General features: G+C 32.2%; 1 protein-coding gene across 1 annotated transcript; it reads left to right on the forward strand.

Moving 5' to 3' along the window:
• Positions 1–4,752: 4,752 nt before the first annotated feature.
• LOC114331906 (piggyBac transposable element-derived protein 4-like) lies at positions 4,753–22,204 on the forward strand. The gene is made up of 3 exons (XM_050657016.1): positions 4,753–5,468; positions 5,530–6,083; positions 22,171–22,204. The coding sequence occupies exons 1-3, from the start codon at positions 5,244–5,246 to the stop codon at positions 22,202–22,204; spliced, it is 813 nt and encodes a 270-aa protein (XP_050512973.1). The 5' UTR covers positions 4,753–5,243.
• The last annotated feature ends 1,477 nt before the right edge of the window (positions 22,205–23,681 follow it).

Genomic DNA, 23,681 nt, shown 5'->3' on the forward strand with positions numbered 1-23,681 from the left:
ATAAAATAAATATTTTTTTTTATTTAGCTTAAATGGCTCGACAGCCCATCGGCATCAAATAAATAATTAAATTCCTTCAAAACAAGGATTACCGTGTTGTTTATGTATTTGCATTAAATGCACAAAAGCATGTTCATATTTCAACTATTTTTTGTGCATATTTGCATGCATATTTTAGGGTTTTTTAAGTGCATATTTCCCGAGCCCTAATCATGAGAATATGAAATTAGTTATTTCATAAACCAGCGACTTACAGAAAAAATACCGAAAAATTACAAACAGGTCGATTTTAATTTTAAATTGTGATTTTTTGACATGTATGAATAAAAATAGAAATAGAAATATTTATTAATCCTTTAAAGACAATTTTACAAACGTATAGGACAAATCCCAGATATGATTCTACATTGGAGAACAGTTACAGGCTAAACATTGTTCAGTTACAAATTTTATACATATAGGTTACTAACACACGATAACATGATATAATATTTAGACATATACAAACAATTTACACATAAAAAATAAAATAGTATTTTATGGAGTATCTTCAAGGAATTCTTTGACTGAATAATAGCATTTGGCTAATAATAAATTTTTGATTTTATTTGTAACTGTTAAAACAAACAATCTCCTGTATTTTATGGGGAAGTTTATTGTACAATTTCATTCCTATAAATTTAAATCTATTTTCTAATCTTGATGTTTTATACTGGGGAATTCGGAGCTTATTGGAATTTCTTGTATGGTAATCATGTCGATGAGAATTAGTTTAAAAGTGATTGAAATTTTCTTTGACAAACAGAAGAGTGTGGTAAATGTACAGACTATAAAATGACATGGTTTTTTTATAAACGTTGGTTTACAAGCTTCTCGAAATTTTAGACCAAATATTTTTCGAATAATTTTTTTCTGGGTTACAAAAATTTTACAGCTGTCAATAGAATTTCCCCACAGTAGTATGTTGTAACTCATGACTGTAAACAAGACCGTAATAGATATCTATCAGTGCTGATATAGACATAGTATGCTTTATTCTAGAGACAGCATAACAGGATTTATTTAATTTTGTATTTCAAGTATGTATATCACACTGGTGACGTCATCCATCTGGGGTAATGACGTAATAGATGATTTTTTTAAATGAGAATAGGGGTCGCTTGCTAGCTCATTTGAATGGTTATTTAATTCTCTATTCAGTAATATAAACATTAACATAATTACTTTTACAGGGTTTCCAAAAAATTCGTTTTCAATTAAATTAATTGACACAAAAAAGAGGAATATATGTAATTTATATAATTTAAACCAGACTTTACTGCTGCCAGAAAACAGAAAAAATCTTGGAAAAAAAAAACATTGCAAGATAATTTTCTGGAGAAAAACCTGACCTAATCATCTAACTTAACCAGCATCGCAGCACAAAGCTGTTATTTGGCGTCACCTAAAACTCCCTTTTACGTGATTTTGTTGCTGAGGATTTACAAAGGACGGTCCCTTTTAGGACTCCAATTGTTTGGTACTCCCTTTGTTTCATGGTTTTGTTATCTTAATGGACTCGTTCCGCTTGTTCCTCACTAAGATCACCAAGATTTTCTGGGAAAATGTCAAGTGGCTCTGAAGGTAATGGAGAATTCTCACGACGAGGTCGAGGCGCGTGTTGAAGCGAGATTCAAGTGGGTCCTAATTTAAACGTCGGCAAAGAGAGATATAATATATATAATAGTGGAAAAGAAAGAGAACGCAGATACCCTACAAGACGGTAAAATTAGTAATATTTACACTTTGTGATAAAATGTCCCGAATATGTCCCGAAGAATACAGGCAACCAAAAAGTTGACCGCTCTCAGTGGTGGAGATAAAAATATTAGTTGGTTTTTTTAATTCTCACAATGATAAAAATTAGAACAAAACGTAGTTTGACCATAAAATTACCACGCCACTGATCATACCCTCGGCTGACAAGACATCCACACTATCCGCAGGCTAATAAATTTTAGCATTTGGTGTTATTTTAAGGGTCATAAATACCAAATTTTGACAGAAATTTCTCTATCTATTCTTACGTTTAATCTTTTTCACGTTGGGTTGAATTCCGTCTTCAGTTTTTATCCTTTTCTGTTACATTTTTTTATTTCACTCATAGTGTCGCAACACGCTCTGTCAGTTTTCCTCTTAATGGATTTTAATGCTGATATGACAACTATATTTCTTAAAATTGTTTAAACTTAAACAAAAGGTGACCACGCATTAGACTCGATTTCAGTCATCGATTCTGTAAAATTCTACTCTTTTATGAGTTTTGTTATCTGAGGTCCATCAAATATTTCGACTATCAATTTATCTGTACTAAGTGTAGGGAATTTGCTCAACAAATATTCAAAACAGGAAACTTCCTGGTGTAAAGTCTTTGCAAATTGTTTCAAGAGACCTATTTAATATGCAACAGAGGTAAGATTATGTTCTCCCGTTTGACCAATGCTTAGTTAATTACGTAAGCTTTTCCTTGTGATAAAATATCTCTAAAAGACCATTTTGTTCTGCTCCAGTGTTGATCCTAGCCAAAGACACAAGAAATAAGAATATTTTGTATAGCCATCTTGTTATTCTAGAAGAAAGTTCACCGTCTTGAAATTAACACAGATCACCCACTGACGTTGGTCATAGTTGATGTTTTTTAAACCAGCGGTATTTACCTATTATTTTATATTATTCCTTCATTATTGTAGAAGTTCTCTTCAAAATAACTGACGATTTCCTCAAATGTATTAGGTACATTCCATGTCAAATCACTCAGGCAAAAAATTTTGGATTTCCGATTTGTCTGAAAATTGGTAATATAGCTTCTGCGGGACGTAACAATAAGATATTTAAGGTCAAAAAATCTTCTTCTTCTTCTTTTCTCAAAATGTTATTTTATGCGATGTTACAGTGATTTGGTATTTATTTAAATAAATTTGCATTTTCTATCGTAAAGTATCAATGAAAAACATAATATATAGAAGGGACTCAAAAATGTCATTATATGGCATTATAACAAGTTATTTTGATTTAAAGCAAGTTTTTGATCAAATTTTATAGTGTATAGAAAACTTTAAAATACCGTTTTTTACATTTTTCTCCATTGCCAAAATACATCATCATCGATTTGCCTGAAAATTTGCCCACAGGTAGCCATAATATAGGACTTTAAGTGGTTAGAAGGATTTAAAGGTTATATTACAATACCAAAAAAGTTACATGCAGTAATATCAGACTCAAAAGTATATTAATCCAATCGGTATAGCATTTGACCTTGCATGCCGAGCTGCCCAAAATTTTATTTTTCTGATCTTCAAGGGAATCGAAAGTAGTCTAAATTTAAAATCCCGAATGAATTCCTCCGTTACGTTAGGCGCCATCTTGATTTTAAAGGAGAACCTGTTTTGCTCAATATATCCGCCATTTTTAAGTTTTCGACAAAAATTTTAAGAACTGAAATTGTTCCAAATAAATAGTATTTACAATTATTACAATTTGTTTTTAACAGTTTTTGTCGTGAGGTCGATATTTTCGAGTTAATTGTACTTAGAGTAGACGCCTATATTTTTGACTATGATATTGCATGTAAGTTTTTTGGTATTGTAATATTATTCAAATTTTTCTCACCACTTAAAGTAGTATGTTTTGGCTATCTGTGGGAAAATTTTCAGCCAAATCGATTATGATGTATTTTGGGAATGGAGAAAAATGTAAAAAACGGTATTTTAATGTTTTCTACCCCTACAATATAAAATTTGATCAAAAACTTGTTTTGAATCAAAGTAACTTGTTACAATATCATATAATGACATTTTTTAGTCCCTTCTATTAAAATATTAGGTTTTCCATTGATACTTTATGATAGAAAATGCAAATTTGTTTAAATAAGCACCAAATCACTGCAAAATCGCATAAAATAACATTTTGAGAAAAAAAAAAGAAGAAGAAGATTTTTTGACTGTAAATATCTTATTTTTACGTCCCGCAGAAGATATACGCTCTGAGCTTCGCTGGTGTCGCTCCTGGCGGATTACTAATTCAACTTTCACTGGTAATTTTTAAATTTATTATTTAATTGTTATCGCTTAATATTTACAACGCAAAAAAGTAATTAAATTGTAATCGATTTTTTTAAGATTTTGCTAAATATTTTGACGTTCTATTGATAAAATATGAATTTCTTACTTCGGATACTTTCACAATTATCGTGTAGATGGCGCAGATTAATTTATAATTACATATTACGGAACAATAAAAAAAAATTAAATTGAGCATTTAAAACGTAAGTATATTTAACGTAAAAATATATACCACAGCTTTGACCAACTAATATTTTTTATAATTAATGTTTTTATTTTAATTTTAAATTAATCACTTTGACATTTATGTCAAATTTCCGGTAAACGTTTACAGACTTGCCGCTACTGGAGCTCGCGAATTTTTAAATATCCCCTCTACGTACGAGCTCACAGCGTATATATAAATTTTCAGACAAATCGGAGATCCAAAATGATTTTTGCTCCAAAATTGAGTGATTTGAAATAGAATCACCCATTAGTATGTAGATCGTCAGATGACGTTTCGACATTATTCTCTGCCAACCTAGGTAGGTTGGTAAAAAATATTGGAATAGGTATCTGCTCAAGCTGATGTGGAATAGATATAGTTCTGGATCCCGCGTATGAAAAAAAGTTGATTAATAGCAAGCTGAAAATTTGTTAATAGCTTAACACGTTCAATGCCAATAACGCGCTGGCGCGTCGATACATGACTTTAGCTAGGTGCCGACGACGCTCTCGCGCGTTCAGACTTTCATCGATTATTATCTTGGATTATTTCACTGGCGCTACAACAGGGCTTTTTATATTTTAAAGGCAGGTAACTAGAGGTATCAATTCTCTAATTTTGTTCTTGGTTTTTCGATTTACGACTTTTTGTCCCGATAGGATGTGTATATCTGTTGGCTTTGTATTAAGTGTAAATATCAGTAATAGCACATATAATTCTGCAAATGCTTATTAATTTATCGGATTACTAACCGTGTAAAAATTAAACATTCCCAGATTTCGGTATTTCCCCTATTTTCTAGAGTCGCTAATCGTAAAGCTTGGTAATACCCGGATAATTTCGGTGTTTCCCCTAAATGTTATTTGAGTTCTTTTACATCTCCTTTGGTTATTTTATATTTGAATGGCATAGGGTAAGCATACGGAAGTGCAAAAATGAATAACACTGACGATATTTTACAAAGTGGCTCAAATTCAAATAAAAAAATAAAATTAGATATGAAAAAAAAATTAACAGAGGAAGAACTTTTGAGATTATTAGAAACAAGCGATGAAGAATTTAGTGACTTTCTTGATTCAGACAGTGAATATTTACCAGAATCTGAGGATGAAATTGAAAATACTTTACCTACAGCACTTATTGAGGATACGGAAGATACGGTATGTTACAAAATTAAATGCAAATATTAACTTTTTATTAAAACATATTATTTAATTGTAGCCTAATCTACTCGTTGATGTTGATGAAAGCGATAAATGGAAAGAAAATTTTGATGGTATGAAAAATTTTCCTTTTTTAAAACACCAAGAGTTACTAGTAGAAGTTTCCGATAATAATCCAGTTGACTTTTTTCGGATGCTACTTACAGATGAATGTTTGCAGCAAGTATGTGATGAGACAAACAGGTATGCCGAGCACATTTTCTTATCTAATGCAGGGGCGACACATTCTAGGATTTTCGATTGGAAAATTTTGACTTCCGAAGAACTGCTAGTCTTTTTAGGATTAGTTCTACACATGGGTCATATTTCGTTGCCTAGGATTGAGGATTATTGGAAAAAGAAAGATCCTCTTTTTGCTAATGCAATTTTTTCCACTTTTATGGGCCGGAACAGATTTATGGTCATAATGCGATGTTTGCATTTTAATAATAATCCAGAAGAGGGAGAACAAGTACCTGAAGACAGAATTTATAAAATTAGACCGATGATAAACTTTTTCAATAAGAGAATGGAAGAAGTTTATTATCCTGATCGTAATTTGAGCTTAGATGAGTCAATGCTATTACACAGAGGACGCCTTAATTTTAGACAATACTTAAAAAACAAAAAACATAAATATGGGATTAAGTTGTATATGTTGACCGAACCAAATGGTCTAATTTTAAAATTTTTAGTTTATTCTGGAATGTTTGACGATTCAGGTGGAAAAGGACATGTTAATAAAGTGGTTTTGCACCTTTTAGAAGGGAAACTAAATGTAGGCCATTGCGTTTACATGGACAATTTTTACAACAGCTTTGATTTAGCTAAAAATTTACTTGAATTTTCCACTTACTGCACAGGAACTCTTAGAATTGACCGTAAAAATAATCCGGCAGAAGTAAGGCAAGAAAAACTTGCTAAAGGTGCAACAATTGCCCGTTGCCGAAAAGGGGTATTAGTTGGCAAATGGAAGGATAAAAGGGACGTTTACTATATAACAACAGAATGTCAAAACACTTTACAAGAAGTTACAACAAGAAGAGGTCAACATGTAATAAAACCAGAGCCTATTATCAGATATAATAAAAATATGTCTGGTATTGACCGGCAAGACCAGATGCTTGCCTATTATCCGAGTCAACGAAAAACTGTACGATGGCCAACAAAAATATTTATACATGTTATACAGATGATGGCTATAAATGCCCACATACTATACAACAAGTACTCTGGAAAAAAGATTGGTCTTTACGAATTTCGTTTACAACTCGTTAGATCCCTTTTAAAAGTTATTAATTCTGAAGCCAAACTTGTTCCAAAAGATCATTCAGTAACAAAACGAGAGGTAAAGGTTGTAAAGGGAAAAGTTATGAGAAAACGCTGTAAAACTTGCAGTCAACAAAATATTCGTAAAGATACAATTTACGAATGCAAAGCCTGTCCCGATACCCCTGGATTTTGTCTGGATTGCTGTCAAATATCCCACAAAGTTTAATGTTGTTTTATTTACTTATAATTTATGTTATTTTGTATTTCTTGTTTTGTTTTGTATTAGTAAATAAATGTTCCTACTGATTTTTATCAATATTATTTACAAAACGCACCAGCGCGTCGAACGGCGTATGTATACAAATACTAGAGTCGAGCGCCACTGACGGTCTGGCGCGTTCACCACCAACCCCTCTTGTATATATGTGCATTTAGTTTAAAAATACGTACTTTATTCGGACTTTTCCAGAAACTAATAAATAAACGTCTTTGTATCAAAAACAGTAAGCGGCTCCTGGTGAAAGCCTACCCAGAATGGACCGGCAGTTAACGTGTTAAGGGTGTCTAGTCGGATAAACTTTGATATATGGGAACACTGTAACAGGGACAGTTTTAATTGTGGAACAGTTTAAGAATTTGAAACGGCCAGACCACGAAAACGGCACATGTATTATGCCCGACAGAACAGACTTAAACTCTCCGAACAGAGATTAAACTCTCATGCAAAAATCAGACTGTTATTTATCACCAAATGGGCGTTTTAATGAGTGAAACATGTAGAATATGTCAAATGACAGTGTTTAATCTCTGTTCGGAGAGTTTAAGTCTGTTCTGTCGGGCATAATACATGTGCCGTTTTCGTGGGCTGGCCGTTTCAAATTTTAACCTGTTCCACAATTCAAACTTCCCCTGTTCCAGTGTTCCCATATATCAAAGTTTGTCCGGCTAGACACCCTTAAGCTATTAAGAAATTTTCAGCCTGCTATTTATCAATTTTTTTTCATACGCGGGATCCAGACCTAATATTGTAGCTGAATCCAGCTTAGAATATGTAGACTTATTTCTATTGTTACGACGAATGCCCTTTACATTCACAAAACAGAAATTTTGGCACACAAGTTTTGCATACTATCATGGTTTCCTAAACAAACTCTAAGCTAAGCTTGATATGCCCTTTTTACAAAGCCATAAATTGGTTTTCTATTTTCCTTTAAAATGTACCCGCCACATATATAGCAAAAAACGTCCGAGTGATTCACACAAAAACGCCTGCTTGTAGAAGCCTTGTAGTAGCCATGATTTTCAGTTGTCAAAAACCTCTTTCAACCTCTTTTAACGAAAGTATAGTTTAAACTAAATTATGCAATGAAATGAAGTCGACTTTATAGTAACTATGCAGCTCCTAAGATGTTAGCTTGGGGTCCCCGGGGGTGTTTTGGCCCCTTGTGTCATACTCGGCAAGAAGATGCCAGAATGTCTTGCTCCGTGACGCTTTTTAAATGACTAAAAAAGATTTCCCCGACCGCTGCCTGCCAAAATTCATTGGATACTTTCTAAGGCTCTTACTGGAGTCTGGCAATACGACAATTAAAAAAAAGGTATGTATCAGCTTAATAAAATAAGGCAATTTCAAAGAGAAAAAGAAACCGACTAACTGGAAATAATTAAGAAGTAATTAGGTAGAATATTTAAGTATTTGCTCAGTATGCTATATTATATCTCGAAAACTAGAACTGTTACAAAGAAAAGCTTTGTATTTTTGGAATCAGCAGAGTAAAACTAATCAAAACCATTTCCTTTTTTTCGGCATCAAGACTGTCGAACAACAAAACATTTTATTTTGTTGGGCTGTGTAATATCTAAAATAATTTATAATCAAGCTTACAATTTATTACGAATTAAATACAGGGATCCTCGCCCTGCAGATTTCCGTCTAATGTACCCATATTTCCTTATTTTCCATATTGACAAAAGTTGACATAATAACAAGAAAGTTGAGCATGGAAGTACATGCAAAATCACGTAAATCCTCTGAAGTCGTGAATTGCATAAGTAATCAAAGGCAGAAAACTTTCACTGAAAAGGCGGGGTGGAAAGAAGGGGGAGGAAAAACTAAGGCGCGGAAAGGAAAACGCGCTTCGAAAGTTGCCGATTGTGGAAATAAGATAAGGACATACAATGGGAGGGCCCATGCTGCCGGCTTGCCTTTAATGATGATGTTCCTGATAGATTCAATAAGTTTTAATGGTTTCGGGCATAAAGTGCGAAGGTAAATGCTGACAACACTTGTTCCAAGTTATTCATTAGGAAGTGTCTGTCAAATGATTTCGATATTTTCATCGCGCGTCTTTTCCCGAGAAAATATTTGCAGGGATGGCTTCTTAGTAGAACTGGGTCACTATGCTGTCTACTTGTTGGCTGTAAAAATATTGTCTAATTAATATATTTATTTGTCTATAAATATATATTTACTATTTTGGGACTAAGTCACAATTTTCGTCCACAATTTAGTTAATTTGACATTTAGATTTCCACTTGGAAAATTGTTCTCAAAATACAAAACATTAACAAATTATACCAATTTGGTTACTTGGTAAAAAAATTCTCCTAATAATTTAATTTTATCTAGCCCCCCTCTAGGCTATTGATTATGTATTTTAGAAAGGAACTACAACGTTAACGGGGTTTTATTGTGTCATGTATAATGTATGGTCAATGGACCTCTAAGTATTAAAAAATCGTAGAGTGCTACCATTTAAAGGGGTGCGTTTTTGAGAAAGGAATGAATTAGTCCCTAGGCCCAGGGTAAATTAGGGTGAGTTCTACGCACTTTTGGTACAAACACGTCTACAGAAAAATTGTTTCAGATTAAATTTACTATCGAAATATCAAATTTTAAAGAGATACCTTTCTGTGTAAAAATATATTCAAAAAAAGAAGCAAAAAAACTCAAACGAAAGCAATTTTCTTTTTTGTCCCATAACTTTGTTCCACGGGGATATAGGTATAGGCATTGCTTCGTAGAAAAAAAAACTCCCTTCATTCCTCTTTAAAATAACGTTTGGTAAAATTCTTTGGGATTTACAGTTTCCGAAATATGATTTTTCTTTGCCACTCACAGGGATTTTGGGCTATTTTCCTTGTTATTTCACAAATTGTCCTGTAACTTTTTTCTACGCCTTTCTAGGTATATGCACGGTTACATTTTTGATAAGAAGGGAAGTCAATAATTATCTTTAAAATGGTCTATAATAGAGGGCTCTATGACTATTTTTAAGCAAGATATGGTTTTTCAAATGTTATACTTTTAAAGATTTTTGATTAACTATTTATATGGGAAATAAGCCACAATTAAATTGAAAAAAATTATTTTGTTAACAGTTAAAAAAAATTTGAGAAATATCAAAGAAGCGGCTCTAACTATGCTAAAAGAAACCAATTGTGTCTCAAATTCCTCGGTAGAATGCAGTAGAATATGGTTACCCATACTGAAAGGGGAAGTCAATAGAAAGAAAATACCACGATTAGTAAGTCAATAACATATCGAGTTAGTACATATTTTATATTTTAGTATTACTTTTTGTATATCTATTTATTAATACTATTTATAATTTAAACATATTAAAGACAGAATTTGGTATTATAGGTCTGGATCCCGCGTATGAAAAAAAAGTTGATTAATAGCAAGCTGAAAATTTGTTAATAGCTTAAGGGTGTCTAGTCGAATAAACTTTGATATATGGGAACACTGAAACAGGGGCAGTTTTAATTGTGGAACAGGTTAAAAATCTGGAACGGTCACAGCACGAAAACGGCACTTTTATTTTGTCCGACAGAACAGACTTAAACTCTCCGAACAGAGATTAAACTCTCATGAAAAAATCAGACTGCTATTTATTACCTGTCATATTTTTTGTCATTTGACATATTCTACATGTTCCACTCATTAAAACGCCCATTTGGTGATAAATAGCAGTCTGATTTTGGCATGAGAGTTTAATCTCTGTTCGAAGAGTTTAAGTCTGTTCTGTCGGACAAAATAAATGTGCCGTTTTCGTGCTGTGACCGTTCCAAATTTTTAACCTGTTTCACAATTAAAACTGCCCCTGTTCCAGTGTTCACACATATCAATGTTTATTTGACTAGACACCCTTAAGCTATTAACAAATTTTCAGCTTGCTAATAATCAACTTTTTTTCATAGGCGGGATCCAGACCTATTAGTTTCTTGAGAATAAATTAAATGTAATACCAAATACTTACGATGGCGGGATAGTATCACGAGGTTCTTCCTGGTTTTTCCTCGTGATTTACTATGAAATCTCTAACGCGAGAATTTTACTTTTATCGTTGCATTTGTTTGTCTTTTTAAAGACAGATCACATGCTATGATTTTTTTGGGACGGATATTCTTGAGTTGGGGTTGATTTCATGTAATCGAACGAACTATCTTTCAGTAAAGTCGTCCCAGGAATGCAACTCATAATATTGGCAATATCATTTTAAAGTCTTCTACTTTAAAATGTATAATAGATGTCTGAATTGCCAATATAAATGAGTCAGATTAAATAAATTATTAGAAGAATATTTTCCTTAGCAACAACATTTTTGTTTAATTTAGTAGTATTTTGCATTTTGAAAACGACACCCGATTTGGGCGTCGAAACGTTAATAAAATTATTTTTTTAAATTTAATTTTGGCTTATTTCCTATATATACATAGTTAATCATAAAAATGCCACAAGGAAATAGCTTCAGAACAACATTAAACATTTTTGATATATACTACGATTATTTTTAAAATTCTCATTATAACTTTTTTTCTTGTACATTTAGGTTTATACATTGTGCAATAAAAAAGAAAGCTTATTTTCTTTACTTTAAAATGGTGTATTGGAAAAAATCCTAGGACTATTTTTAACCAAATATGCTTTTTCAAAATGTGACATAATATGTACACATGAAATATGTCCCACCAAGTTGAAACCGTATGAATTTTTTTTTATTATTAACGTTATGAAAAAAAATATTCTTTATAAAATGCTCTAAAATCAATCATCAGATATACAACTTTATTAATACTGTACAAGGTATGTTAAAAAATATGAATTTCGCTCAAGAGTAAAGTACCTTTATATTTCACAATATGGAAAAATGTTAAAGGAAAGATATTTGGAATTAAAATTTTTTCAAATTTTTTCTCATATTACGGATACCCTTGGACATCCTACGTATATCTTGTTTAAAATTGAACCTAGTACTTTTTACAATACACCATTTTAAAGTAAAGAAAATAAATTTTCTTTGTTATTGCACAACGTACCTAAATGTAGAAGAAAAAAGTATAATGAGAAATTTAAAAAATAATCGTAAAAAAGATCAAAAATTATTAAAAATATAAAAATTTGAAAAACCTTAACTTGCTTAAAAATAGTCGTACAACCTTAAACGATAGACCTTTTTAAAGGCAATTGGCTTCTCTTCCTAACAAAAGTACCATTGCATATACCTAGCAATGCGTAAAAAAAGTTACAGAACAATGATTGCGAAAAAAATGGGGAAAGCGACCCAAAACTGCTATGAGCGACGAATTTTGAAAAACCACGTCAGAGTACGTCATTTTAAAGAGGAAGGATGGAAGTTTTTTCAGTATAGCAATTATTATATTTATATTCCCTTGGAAAAAGTTATTGGGCACAAAAACAAAATTTCTTTCTTTTCTGTTTTTTTTTCTTTTTTTTTGAATATATTTTTACAAAAAAATATTTTTGACATTAAGAGGTGATACTTCGATAGTAAATTTAACCTGAACAATTTTTCTCTAGACGCGTTTGTACCTAAAGTATGCAGAACTCACCCTAATAGACCCTCTTCCTAGGGAGTAATTCACCCCTTTCTCAAAAACGCACCACTTTAAATGTTAGCACTCCACGATTCTTTCATACTTATAGGTCCATTGACCATTGACCATATGAATCAATAAAACCCCGTTAACGTTGTAGTTCCTTTTAGCACCCTTATTTTGAACATAATCAATACCCTGTGGTAAGATATAGTCAGTGATAAGAGAGACTACCTTTGGATCCATGGATCCAGGGGTCGTGAGTTAAAATCTACACTGAGTAGGAAATTTTTCATTTATTACAAATTAATACATGACAATAGTTTCTATCCTTGCGTGATTGATAGTAACCGGAGGAACTAATCTTGCAAGGAAAAGTAGAAGGAAACCGAGGACCAGGAAGGCGAAGGATTGCTTGGCTGAATAATCTACGTACGTATTTCAACACAACAACCACAAATATTTTTATAGCAGCAGCGTGCAAAGTACAGATTGCCATGATGGTCGCCAACATCTGAAACGAATAGGCACTACAAGGAAAAGAAGAAGAAGGGAGCGCAGACGTTCGGATACAATTAGCGTCTCTTTGTAAAGACAATGAAGCCGAATTTGCGAAGTAACAAAACATTTTCCTAGCATGCACACTACACATGAAACTATGTATCTGATTGCAAAAATCAACTGTACCATGACAATGACCATTAGTTGTCGAGGCATTAAGCTAAATAAAAACCAAACTTTATCTAACTCATTCATATTGACAATTCAGACAATGTATACATTTTACAGTAGATGACGTTAAAATCATATTATCCATATTTTTGAGTAGAGTTGCACAAGTTTGACTTGAATGTTTGAACTTGACTTGAGTTTGACTTAATTTCAAGTCAAACTCAAGTCAATCCTTCTGACAAATAATTCAAGTCAAGTCAAACTGGTCAATCGTACAGGTTTGAAAATTCAAACTGTTTGTCAAACTAGTTTGAAAGAGTTTGAAAAATAATTTATTTCGTAGATATACTTTTTTAACAATCCACGAGGAAAATAAAATTCCTGTAGCTGGCTGTATACCATAAATCACAAAAAATACAGAATCCTTCGTAAAAGGTATATTTAAAACACCCTAATAAGGGTTACATCACAAAACAAAACGTTTTCGGATTAACATCATCAGTGTTAAGCCAATAACATGCATGCGTGAGCCACCAAAAAGTTATGGGTAAAAACCCTTTAAAAGGTATAAGGTCTTATATTATACTATATATTATGTTTAAAATAGTTGGATGTTGCAAATATTCCTGGATATTAACCAGGGCAACACAGGACTCTAACCCACGTGGATGTGATATGAGAGGGATGAACCTCACATATTGAAAATTCAGTGTCAACTATACCTTTTAAAGGGTTTTTACCCATAACTTTTTGGTGGCTCACGCATGCATGTTATTAGCTTAACATTGATGATGGATTACTTGTTAACCCGAAAGCGTTTTGTTTTGTGATTTAACCATTATTTGGGCCTTTTATACCTTTTACAAAGGATCCTGTATTTTATTTTTTTTTAAATTTTTTTATATATTTTTTGTTGAGATAGATGTCAGTTGCCAATTAAGATAAGAAATTTAATAATATATTGAGTGCCATATAAATCATCCTTTAGTTCCAATAATTTTGGTATTTGTTTCCCTCTACTCATTTTTAAAAATCATTTACAATAGAACACTGACATTTTCACAGTAAACTTGTAACATTTTTTTATATACTAGGATTAGTTAATAATTAATTTACCCGTTGGATTAAATTTTAAACCCACTAGTACTCATTACGGGTACGGCTATGGCCGTTTTCGTAAATAACTACCCCTGGCTAAGTTTATTACCATAACGGTAGAAACTTAGCGGTACTAGCACATTTCGTTGTCGGTACGATAAACACAAATAAGTTATAGAGACCCTAATAAACTACTATTGTTATCTGTTTCGTATATAGACCTTCCAAGGAGTTCACTACTAAAATTCCGTTAGGTATTCCGTTCTATTCAAAGAGAGAATGGGCATTACAAGGTTTTATTACCAGTTTGCGTTTCGGTAATATTTCAATTAACTTTCCCTTTCGAAAACCCCGGTTAGGTTCATTGCCTTCTCTTGCGGTCTGTTTGAAGCGCGACCCTATTTCAAAGGATCTATTTTTTTTTAACACTTTACAACTCAAATACCGTTACTTTACTTAAAAACGCAAATAGGTCGGTTCCTTTTAAGAGTTGCACTTTTTTTGAGTAGGGAGATTATATCCCCACTTTTTTAGAAGGAAAGCATCGCAAAGATTGCGAAGAGAAAAGGACTTCGTGGCTGAGTATCGTGGGGTACAGACGTCTGTCTAGTATCTAATACCTTATCTACGATCTACCTTACCTACAATATATCTTATCTGAGTGATATTCACTCTCGTATCGTATCTGTAATTGGATCTAACATCCGCTTAGATTCAATTACCAAATAACTTCAGTGTTTGCTTACTAAGTAAAGTAAATAATATAGAGTCAGTGCAGATTAAGAGGCAGAGCAACTGTAAGTGTCTTTATCAAAGCCCCACGTTGGGTGCCATAAAAATGTCTAACCTCGGAAACTTTTTTTTGGATGGTGCTAGAAAGGTCACCAATGGAGACACTGCGACGGCAGCCAGATGGTAGGTGGAGAGCGAGTCGTGGGTTCGAAACTAGCTTTTGGAACGTGGAAGGGAGCCAATAGAAGAAATAGGTAAAGATAAGACAAGAGAAGGTAGATAAGAGAAGAGAGAGAAACAGACAAAAAGATAGATAGGTAAAGTTACCTAAGGTAAGACAAGAGATACAGGGCGCCACTTAACTTTTTGGGGTTGAAAGGGGAAAATTAAGAAACCTTAGAAACGAAAACAAGTAGGTAAGAAAAGATAATGAGGTTCTGAGACCAAATACAAGAATAGATATAGATAGTTAATTAGTAAATATTTAGCGGTAATTTATTATCAGGGAATTTATTATGAGTAGATAAATAAAACTAGTAAAATAAATAAAAAACAATATATTAAACAAATGGCTCACCAGAAGGGTGAGTCCAAAAAAAACACAAGAAATTAAGAGAAAACAATGTATATACACCCATCAAAACTGCACCAACAATTAATGTGTTGTGGTGTACAGTTAGAAGTAAACAAAAATTATGATGGAATAAATACAAGTAACATATTATAACAAAAACATGCACAATTAAAAACACAGTAAAGAGAGCCTGGTTATGAATTAAAAAAACAAATCAAGCATCTATAATGAGAAATCTCTCTTTACTGGTTTAGGGCTTATCTCGAGATAACGGATATGGTAACCTTAATGATTGATAGAAAATATAACGTACAAAGTTACAAAAAAATTGAATGCAAAGCATACAAAGTTAACAAACGTTTACTGTTCAAAAATCAAAAACCACCCCGCACTTGGTTTCATAAACAAAAAGCCAATCGCACAGCTATTAACGAATTAGTGAATGTTTGTACTTGGTTTTGATAATGAAAATTTTATTAATGAATAAAAAATTGTATTGATGAAATCGCTGATGAGATTCATCGGAGGTTTAGCCTTAACCACAGATGAAGATATGTTGAGGTAGGTAGCCCTTAGATTGCTCTAATTTTGGAAATAGTTTTAGGTAGGATTATTAAGACACTTACAGTTGCTCTGCCTCTTAATCTGCACTGACTCTATATTATTTACTTTACTTAGTAAGCAAACACTGAAGTTATTTGGTAATTGAATCTAAGCGGATGTTAGATCCAATTACAGATACGATACGAGAGTGAATATCACTCAGATAAGATATATTGTAGGTAAGGTAGATCGTAGATAAGGTATTAGATACTAGACAGACGTCTGTACCCCACGATACTCAGCCACGAAGTCCCTTTTCTCTTCGCAATCTTTGCGATGCTTTCCTTCTAAAAAAGTGGGGATATAATCTCCCTACTCAAAAAAAGTGCAACTCTTAAAAGGAACCGACCTATTTGCGTTTTTAAGTAAAGTAACGGTATTTGAGTTGTAAAGTGTTAAAAAAAAATAGATCCTTTGAAATAGGGTCGCGCTTCAAACAGACCGCAAGAGAAGGCAACGAACCTAACGGGGGTTTTCGAAAGGGAAAGTTAATTGAAATATTACCGAAACGCAAACTGTTAATAAAACCTTGTAATGCCCATTTCCTCTTTGAATAGAACGGAATACCTAACGGAATTTTAGTAGTGAACTCCTTGGAAGGTCTATACACGAAACAGATAACAATAGTAGTTTATTAGTGTCTCTATAACTTATTTGTGTTTATTGTACCGACAACGAAATGTGCTAGTACCGCTAAGTTTCTACGGTTATGGTAATAAACTTAGCCAGGGGTAGTTATTAACGAAAACGGCCATAGGCGTACCCGTAATGAGTACTAGTGGGTTTAAAATTTAATCCAACGGGTAAATTAATTATTAACTAATCCTAGTATATAAAAAAATGTTACAAACTATTTTAAGAACGCACAACAAAATTAAATAAAAAAATACTAAATGAACAGTTTTTGGTTTAAATGGGATCTAGCTATTTTTATAATTTTCTGCTTTTATAACCGATAACAATAAACACCGGCACCGTCTTCAACGACAGAACGAAAGTCATAAAAAAAGGTTTAGGAAAGTTAAAAACGAAGAAAACAAAGAACCTCAAAAATCTGTTTTGGTACCAACCCCTTTTTTTTTAATTCCTTGAAATTTTATGGTCAAATTTGGATTATCTACATTTTTTCAATACAAACGCCCCAGAATCTCATAACATGTGGTGTGTACCTACTAAAAGTAACATTCAAGCTGCGTAAGTGAAAGCAGAAGGTACTAACAGTATAATAAGTTGACCTGTACCTTACAAAGCAGACTTTTGAAATTAAAAGTTGCACTGTTGGAATAAAATTAATATTTATACATGAAAAACAGGCTATTGATTTTTACTCTTAGTACAGAAATGATTAATAAACATTCACAATTCAAAATATACAAGAATCCCGAAGGGTCCATTTTATGACTTATACTATATTCTTAGTACAAAGCACGTTAAACATAATATAAAGATTTTATATAGATTATTTGTATATTTTAATTTAATTATATATAAACACAACATTTTCACTTTAGAAAAATTCCATCATTTTTTGACGGAAACTTCAAAATTAATGTGTACATTAATGGGGACAAAACTGTTATTCTGGCCAAACGCTTAGTTTAGCATAAACAGACCAAAGTCGGCGCTTAGTCTACAATTGCGAAACTGTTATGAATGGCAGTTATGGATATATGGCAGTTATGAATGGCAGTTAAGAATGGCAATTATGAATATAGTCTTGTTATGCAAAACTAAAAACCCTTAATAGACAAAATGTCGCTTGGTTTATTTTTGTTTTTCTTAGTATCCGTTAGCTTGACAATAACAGGGATTTTTCCAAGATAGTTTTAGCTATGTATCACCAGGATCCGCTGTTATCTCGATTTTAAAGAAATGGCGCTTGGTCTAGTTATGCATAACGCTGTTCTTTTAAAGAATTAGTTCACTGTTTGTGATTTTATAACGATGTTCTTTATTTTTACATAATAGAAATATGTATTCACTTTGCAATTTTCATTGTTTTGAAATCACCTGCCGCAACATCAAATAAATCAGTATATTTATTTTTCTTAATTAATACTGCTTCGACTATAGATTGTTTCTCTTAATTTTTGCAGTGGGAGTACCTTCAATATCAGACTCAATTGTTCTGGTACTTATTCTGAACCAAAAAATATCCAAATTCAGATATTATTTCCCAAAGCCACACACTTCAAAACGAACGTAGTAAACAAGTCAAACATGGACGTCTAAATATGAACTACAAACTAATTTGCGAAGTAGCAGAATACAGATTCAGACCTATCCAAATAAGTCACAACAAAATCCGTACGCTCTCAATTAGAATTGGAAATAAACACGTTGCCAGTATGATATTCAAACTTCAAACTGTTTGAAGAAGTTTGATTTCAAGTCAAACCTAAAGATATCGAAATCTAGTCAAGTCAAACTTTTTTACAAAAAAAGTTTGATTTTCAAGTCAAGTCAAGTTTGTTGAATAAAATCAAACTAGTTTGACTTGATGCATCTCTATTTTTGAGTGGCGTTCTTAAGGCGACTTTATTTGATCTAGCGAACAAACGCAGTTCATTCGATTACATAAAATCAACTGTAGCTTAAGAATACCCGTCAAAAAGATCATAGCATGTGATTTGTCTTTAATAAGACAACCACATGAGAAAAAAAATTAGTAAAAATCTTATGATAATATCCAGAGATGGTAACTATTTGGTTTTACACTTAGCTTACTCCGAATATTAACACAAAATTCTGATTTTATATGTATGTTATTTTAAAACATAAATGATGTATCCTCGATATGTTATTGAGTTATTTTAGTTATTCTCTTTCTATTAACTTCATCTTTTAATATTCTATTAATTTTTCTTTGTTTGCAATTTGTTTCTTTCTGGACTATATTTACTTGAATGTTTCCATTGAACTCTATGCTCATTTATGGGTTTACATATTTGAGATCGGTCAAAATCTCTGCCTTTGATAAAGATTGATGTTCATTTATTCCACCATTTAATGGTCTTTAATGGTCTGGATATTTCACCAAAAAACGTGTTCGCATTTACTTGGTACTTTTTAATAAAATTATTTTTTGTTCTTTTTGTTTATTATATGGTTTAGTTTTAGATAAAATAGATCTCAATAGGTTTGTTGTTTTAAATGATATTGAAAAATTGAATTTGTTTCGTATCGTTTTGTGTATTACTTTATCGTACTACATACGCAGTATGAGTATAATAGATAAAGTTATAGGATCGTGCAAAAAAAAATTTTTCAGATTTAACTTTTTTTCGACGTTTTGAGTCCCCCTGAGTCTAAAAAGCAAATAAAAGACGCTGGGCGGAAGGGCCGCCCGATAACTTTATCGTACCGATCTATTATCGTTATCGTACTAGATACTGGCATTCTATAAAAATAGCAAAGTTACTCGTTATTTTGATATTTTAGAAACACCTTGTATACTTAAAAATATTTTATGGTTCTACGCATCATTAATTCCTGCATTTGAGAAAATGTTCGATGCCATATTTCGAGGACACAATATAGATGTATAGATTATTGTATAAATTAATAGAATATTATAGTCATACTTTCATTTTAAATTATGTAGTTCATTTTTCTGAGAAATTAATAGTTTACAATATTTGCATTTCATTCTATTTCTATTACGCCAGTGAATGCGCGAGATTCAGAACAAGGTATTACCTCCGAATTCTATCCTACTGCATAGATTTTAATGAAATTTTGGGAGTAGCCCAATCTCCTTATTCAAAGTCTATCCTATATACTATGGCGCTTTTATCATGGGGGCGGTTCCCACCACTTCTCGGGGGTGGAACATTTTTATTTTCGAATTACATGGAGAAAAAGAAAGACTTTTAAGAAAATTTAAAAATGCATTCTATAATTTGATCACATTTTTACAACAAAATATTCATTTTAAACCCGTTCAACTTTTTTAAAGTAGAAATAACACTCTATTAAAAGGTACTGAAGAAGAAAAACAATACATTTAAATTCTGGTGGATGATGGGTTAAATGTATGTACTTTTCATTTTTCCTTAAAGTACATTAGTCATACATTTTTTGCACCATATCTCGCTTAGTTTGAATGTAACCGGCATTTAATGGTGCTCGTTTTAAAGGTCTTTTCAAAAACTACAAAAGGCGTTGGTAGCATTATACACCTAAAACCTACCGTTCCTCTGTTATTTCAAGTTGAATACACCAATTTGAGCATGCACCAAAAAACAAACTCTTTTCACCGACCATATCTCTTTTTGTATTATAAATACAACATTTACGAAGGAACGAATCTCATTGTTATTTATAATCTAAAAAATATTTTATATAGTGTTTTTAGTTCGATGAATAGTTTTTAAGGTATTCACAAAAAACCGTCCGAAAGGGTGTCATTTTTCAATGAAAATGGCCAATTTTCAACTAAGCATAACTCAAAAAGTATTGAGTTCTCAAAAAAAAGTATAGACCAGTTTTTGCTTAAAAATAGGTTCTCTAGCCATTTCCGTGCTTATTTTGACCAACAAATTTCCCACCCACAAGACAAAAGCGCCATAGTATATAGGGTAGATTTTATTTCTTGAGCTATTCCCTACTTACTGTGAAAATATCAAGTACATCTATGTAGTAGGATGGAATTGGGAGCCAAATACCCTCATTGACTGCCCTATAATAATGCTCTGCTATGATCACGTGAGAGAGGACCGGCACAAGATTATAGCATAATTTTTATTTACTGCAACTTTTCAAGTTTTTGAGCTAGAGTAACAAGTTTTATGTCATTGAAAAGGTAATTTTGCATTCTTTCAAAATATGTAAAAATATACAGGACGTATTTAAAGAATTAAGATTTTTTTTTTCATTTCCGGTTCAACCGGAAGCCAAATTTTGGGTAAAATATATGGCGATAATAGATAATAAAGTAGATAGATAGATAGATAGATAGAATTTTATTGTTTATAAAAACTTTACAGTTTCATAACAAGAAATTTAGTTCGCTACATGTACATAAATAACTTAGATAGAAATAGCATTAAAAAAGTATAAAAATGCAAGTAAGTTCTAGAATACAACCCTATAAATATATAGACATACCTATATTACATATTATATAAACATACACACCTATACCCACGTACCCGCATACACATACATATTTATACATTATTACATATCTAGGAAGAACAAGATAAATACATAATGAGATTAAGGGAACAGGTAACTGCAATAGTACTTACATTATAAATTTTAAAATAAATAAATAAATAAAAAAGAAACAAACTTGTGAGTTATTCGGATACTTTTTTTGTAAGTGCTACTGATAGTCTTTTAAGGTACGCTAATAATACATTGAGAAATTAGAGCTTGCGTTATTAATTTTTTTTATTCGTTAATCACGAAAGCTCGTAGCTTCATAATATTCCATATATGATTTGAAATTGTTTTCGCGGTAGAGGGTGTTATATTATTCAGGGTGTTTGCTAAATGTTCTGGATTTAACAGATTGGTAATATTCTGTGGTCTCATTGCTGTGTAAATATGACATTCGAACAGAAGGTGACGCAGAGTTTCCAGCTCACGTTTGTTGCATATTGTACATAACTGCCTTGGATCAATCTTATATGTTATTCCTTGAAAAGTGAACCGAATACAAAACTCATTCGACAGTCTAAGTTGTGCTATTGTTCTGGTGAATTGTAGAGGCATTCGAATATGAAGATACTGTTGTGGTTGATCGCTCAAGTCTAAAGCCCTATAAAAAGTGAGAAATGATGAATCATTCAGTTGACGCAAATCATTTTGGTTTACCTTTTGTTTAAATGTGTCTATTAAGTCATTTTTGTTTGCTTTTAGGAACGCTACATTGATATCTCTCCATGATCTTTGACAGTTTGCAAATTCTAACAGATTTTTAACTTGCGATGCCCAATTATATTTATTCTCTATCCTTGTGATTTCCAGTTGACGTAGAAAGCACATTTTAGGTAGTCGATTTTCTTCCATCTCATAAAGTTTAATGAGCCAGTTTAGCATGTGTTTAAATATCACAAGCGAAAATTTAGCTGTACTTGTTTCAAGTCGAACAGCAAAATCTGGCGTATTGATAGGAACCAAAAGGATACGTTTTAAAAATGTTAATTGCACCCGTTCTAGTATGTCGGCGTATCGTAACCCCCAAATGGCAATGTAGTTAGTTACTATGCTAAGAATTAAGGAATTTAGCAGATGTATTCGGGATGTCCAACTATCCATCTTGGTTTTTGTCATGAGCGGTATTGTTGCTCCGATGGCATGCTTGGCCTTTTAAACGGTATCATATGCCATTTCTCTAAAAAGCGAAGAAGACGAAAAAGTAATGCCCAAATATGTAAATTTAGAGACAATGTCGATAGGTTTGTTCTTATAACTGAAAGTACAGGCTTTTGGGATACCGCCTCCTCTAGAAAAAACAACTATTTTGGTTTTGCTAGTGTTAACTTCAAGATAATTTTGGTCACTATATCTTTCCAATGCTCTTAGACTCTTACCTAATTCCACTTCAGACTCTGCTACGATGACTAAATCGTCAGCATAAAGTAATAATACGATGTCTCGTTTATTTCCGATGTTTATGCCAGTAACCCCGCTATCGAGAAAAAATGTTTCTATGTCTGCGAGAAATAATGAGAATAGAATCGGGCTTAATGATTCACCCTGTAGAACTCCGGCACTTATATCAAGTTGAGAGGTGAATCCATCTGAGGCAGCTACTTGCATTGATGTTTCATTGTATATATTTCTTAAAAGTAAAATTATGCGACCACTAACCCCCTAATATTGTACAGTTTTTGCCATAACAAGTTGTGGCTAACAGAATCGAAAGCCCTCTTGTAGTCCACAAATGCAACGAATACTTTGCGTTTTTTTAACGTTAATCGTGACTGTATGATCGAGTTAAGAACAAATACATTGTCAATGCAGCTTCGATGTTTTCGAAATCCAGATTGAATTTCAGGAATAATGTTGTTGTTATCTGTCCACTCATTAAGTCTGTTGAGTAATACTTGTGTGAATATTTTTTCTAAGCAAGACATTAGAGCAATTCCTCTGTAGTTAGAAGGATTGTCGATAGGCCCCTTTTTGTGTATCATTTTTAATATTACTTCAGTCCAAGTTCTAGGTATTGTAGCTGTATTAAATATGTTATTGAACAAACAAGTCATGTACAATATCCAATTATTTGGTAAATATTTATAAAACTCATAGGATATTTTATCATTTTCTGGACTTTTATTGTTTTTGCAATTGTTTAAAACTAAATAAATCTCATCAGGTGTTATGGATTTGTCCATAAATTGATGTCTAACATCGTAATATGTAATAAA

The sequence above is a fragment of the Diabrotica virgifera genome, chromosome 7, assembly GCF_917563875.1.
Source record: "Diabrotica virgifera virgifera chromosome 7, PGI_DIABVI_V3a".
Lineage (NCBI taxonomy): Eukaryota > Metazoa > Arthropoda > Insecta > Coleoptera > Chrysomelidae > Diabrotica > Diabrotica virgifera.

Bases quoted from the DNA above. Each gene is read 5' to 3' on its own strand.
- LOC114331906 (XM_050657016.1), top strand. From the start codon at position 5,244: ATGAATAACACTGACGATATTTTACAAAGTGGCTCAAATTCAAATAAA. The intron at 5,469-5,529 runs GTATGTTACAAA...ATTTAATTGTAG, and splicing joins TTGAGGATACGGAAGATACG to CCTAATCTACTCGTTGATGT. The intron at 6,084-22,170 runs GTCAATGCTATT...GTTTGCTTTTAG, and splicing joins CGTAATTTGAGCTTAGATGA to GAACGCTACATTGATATCTC.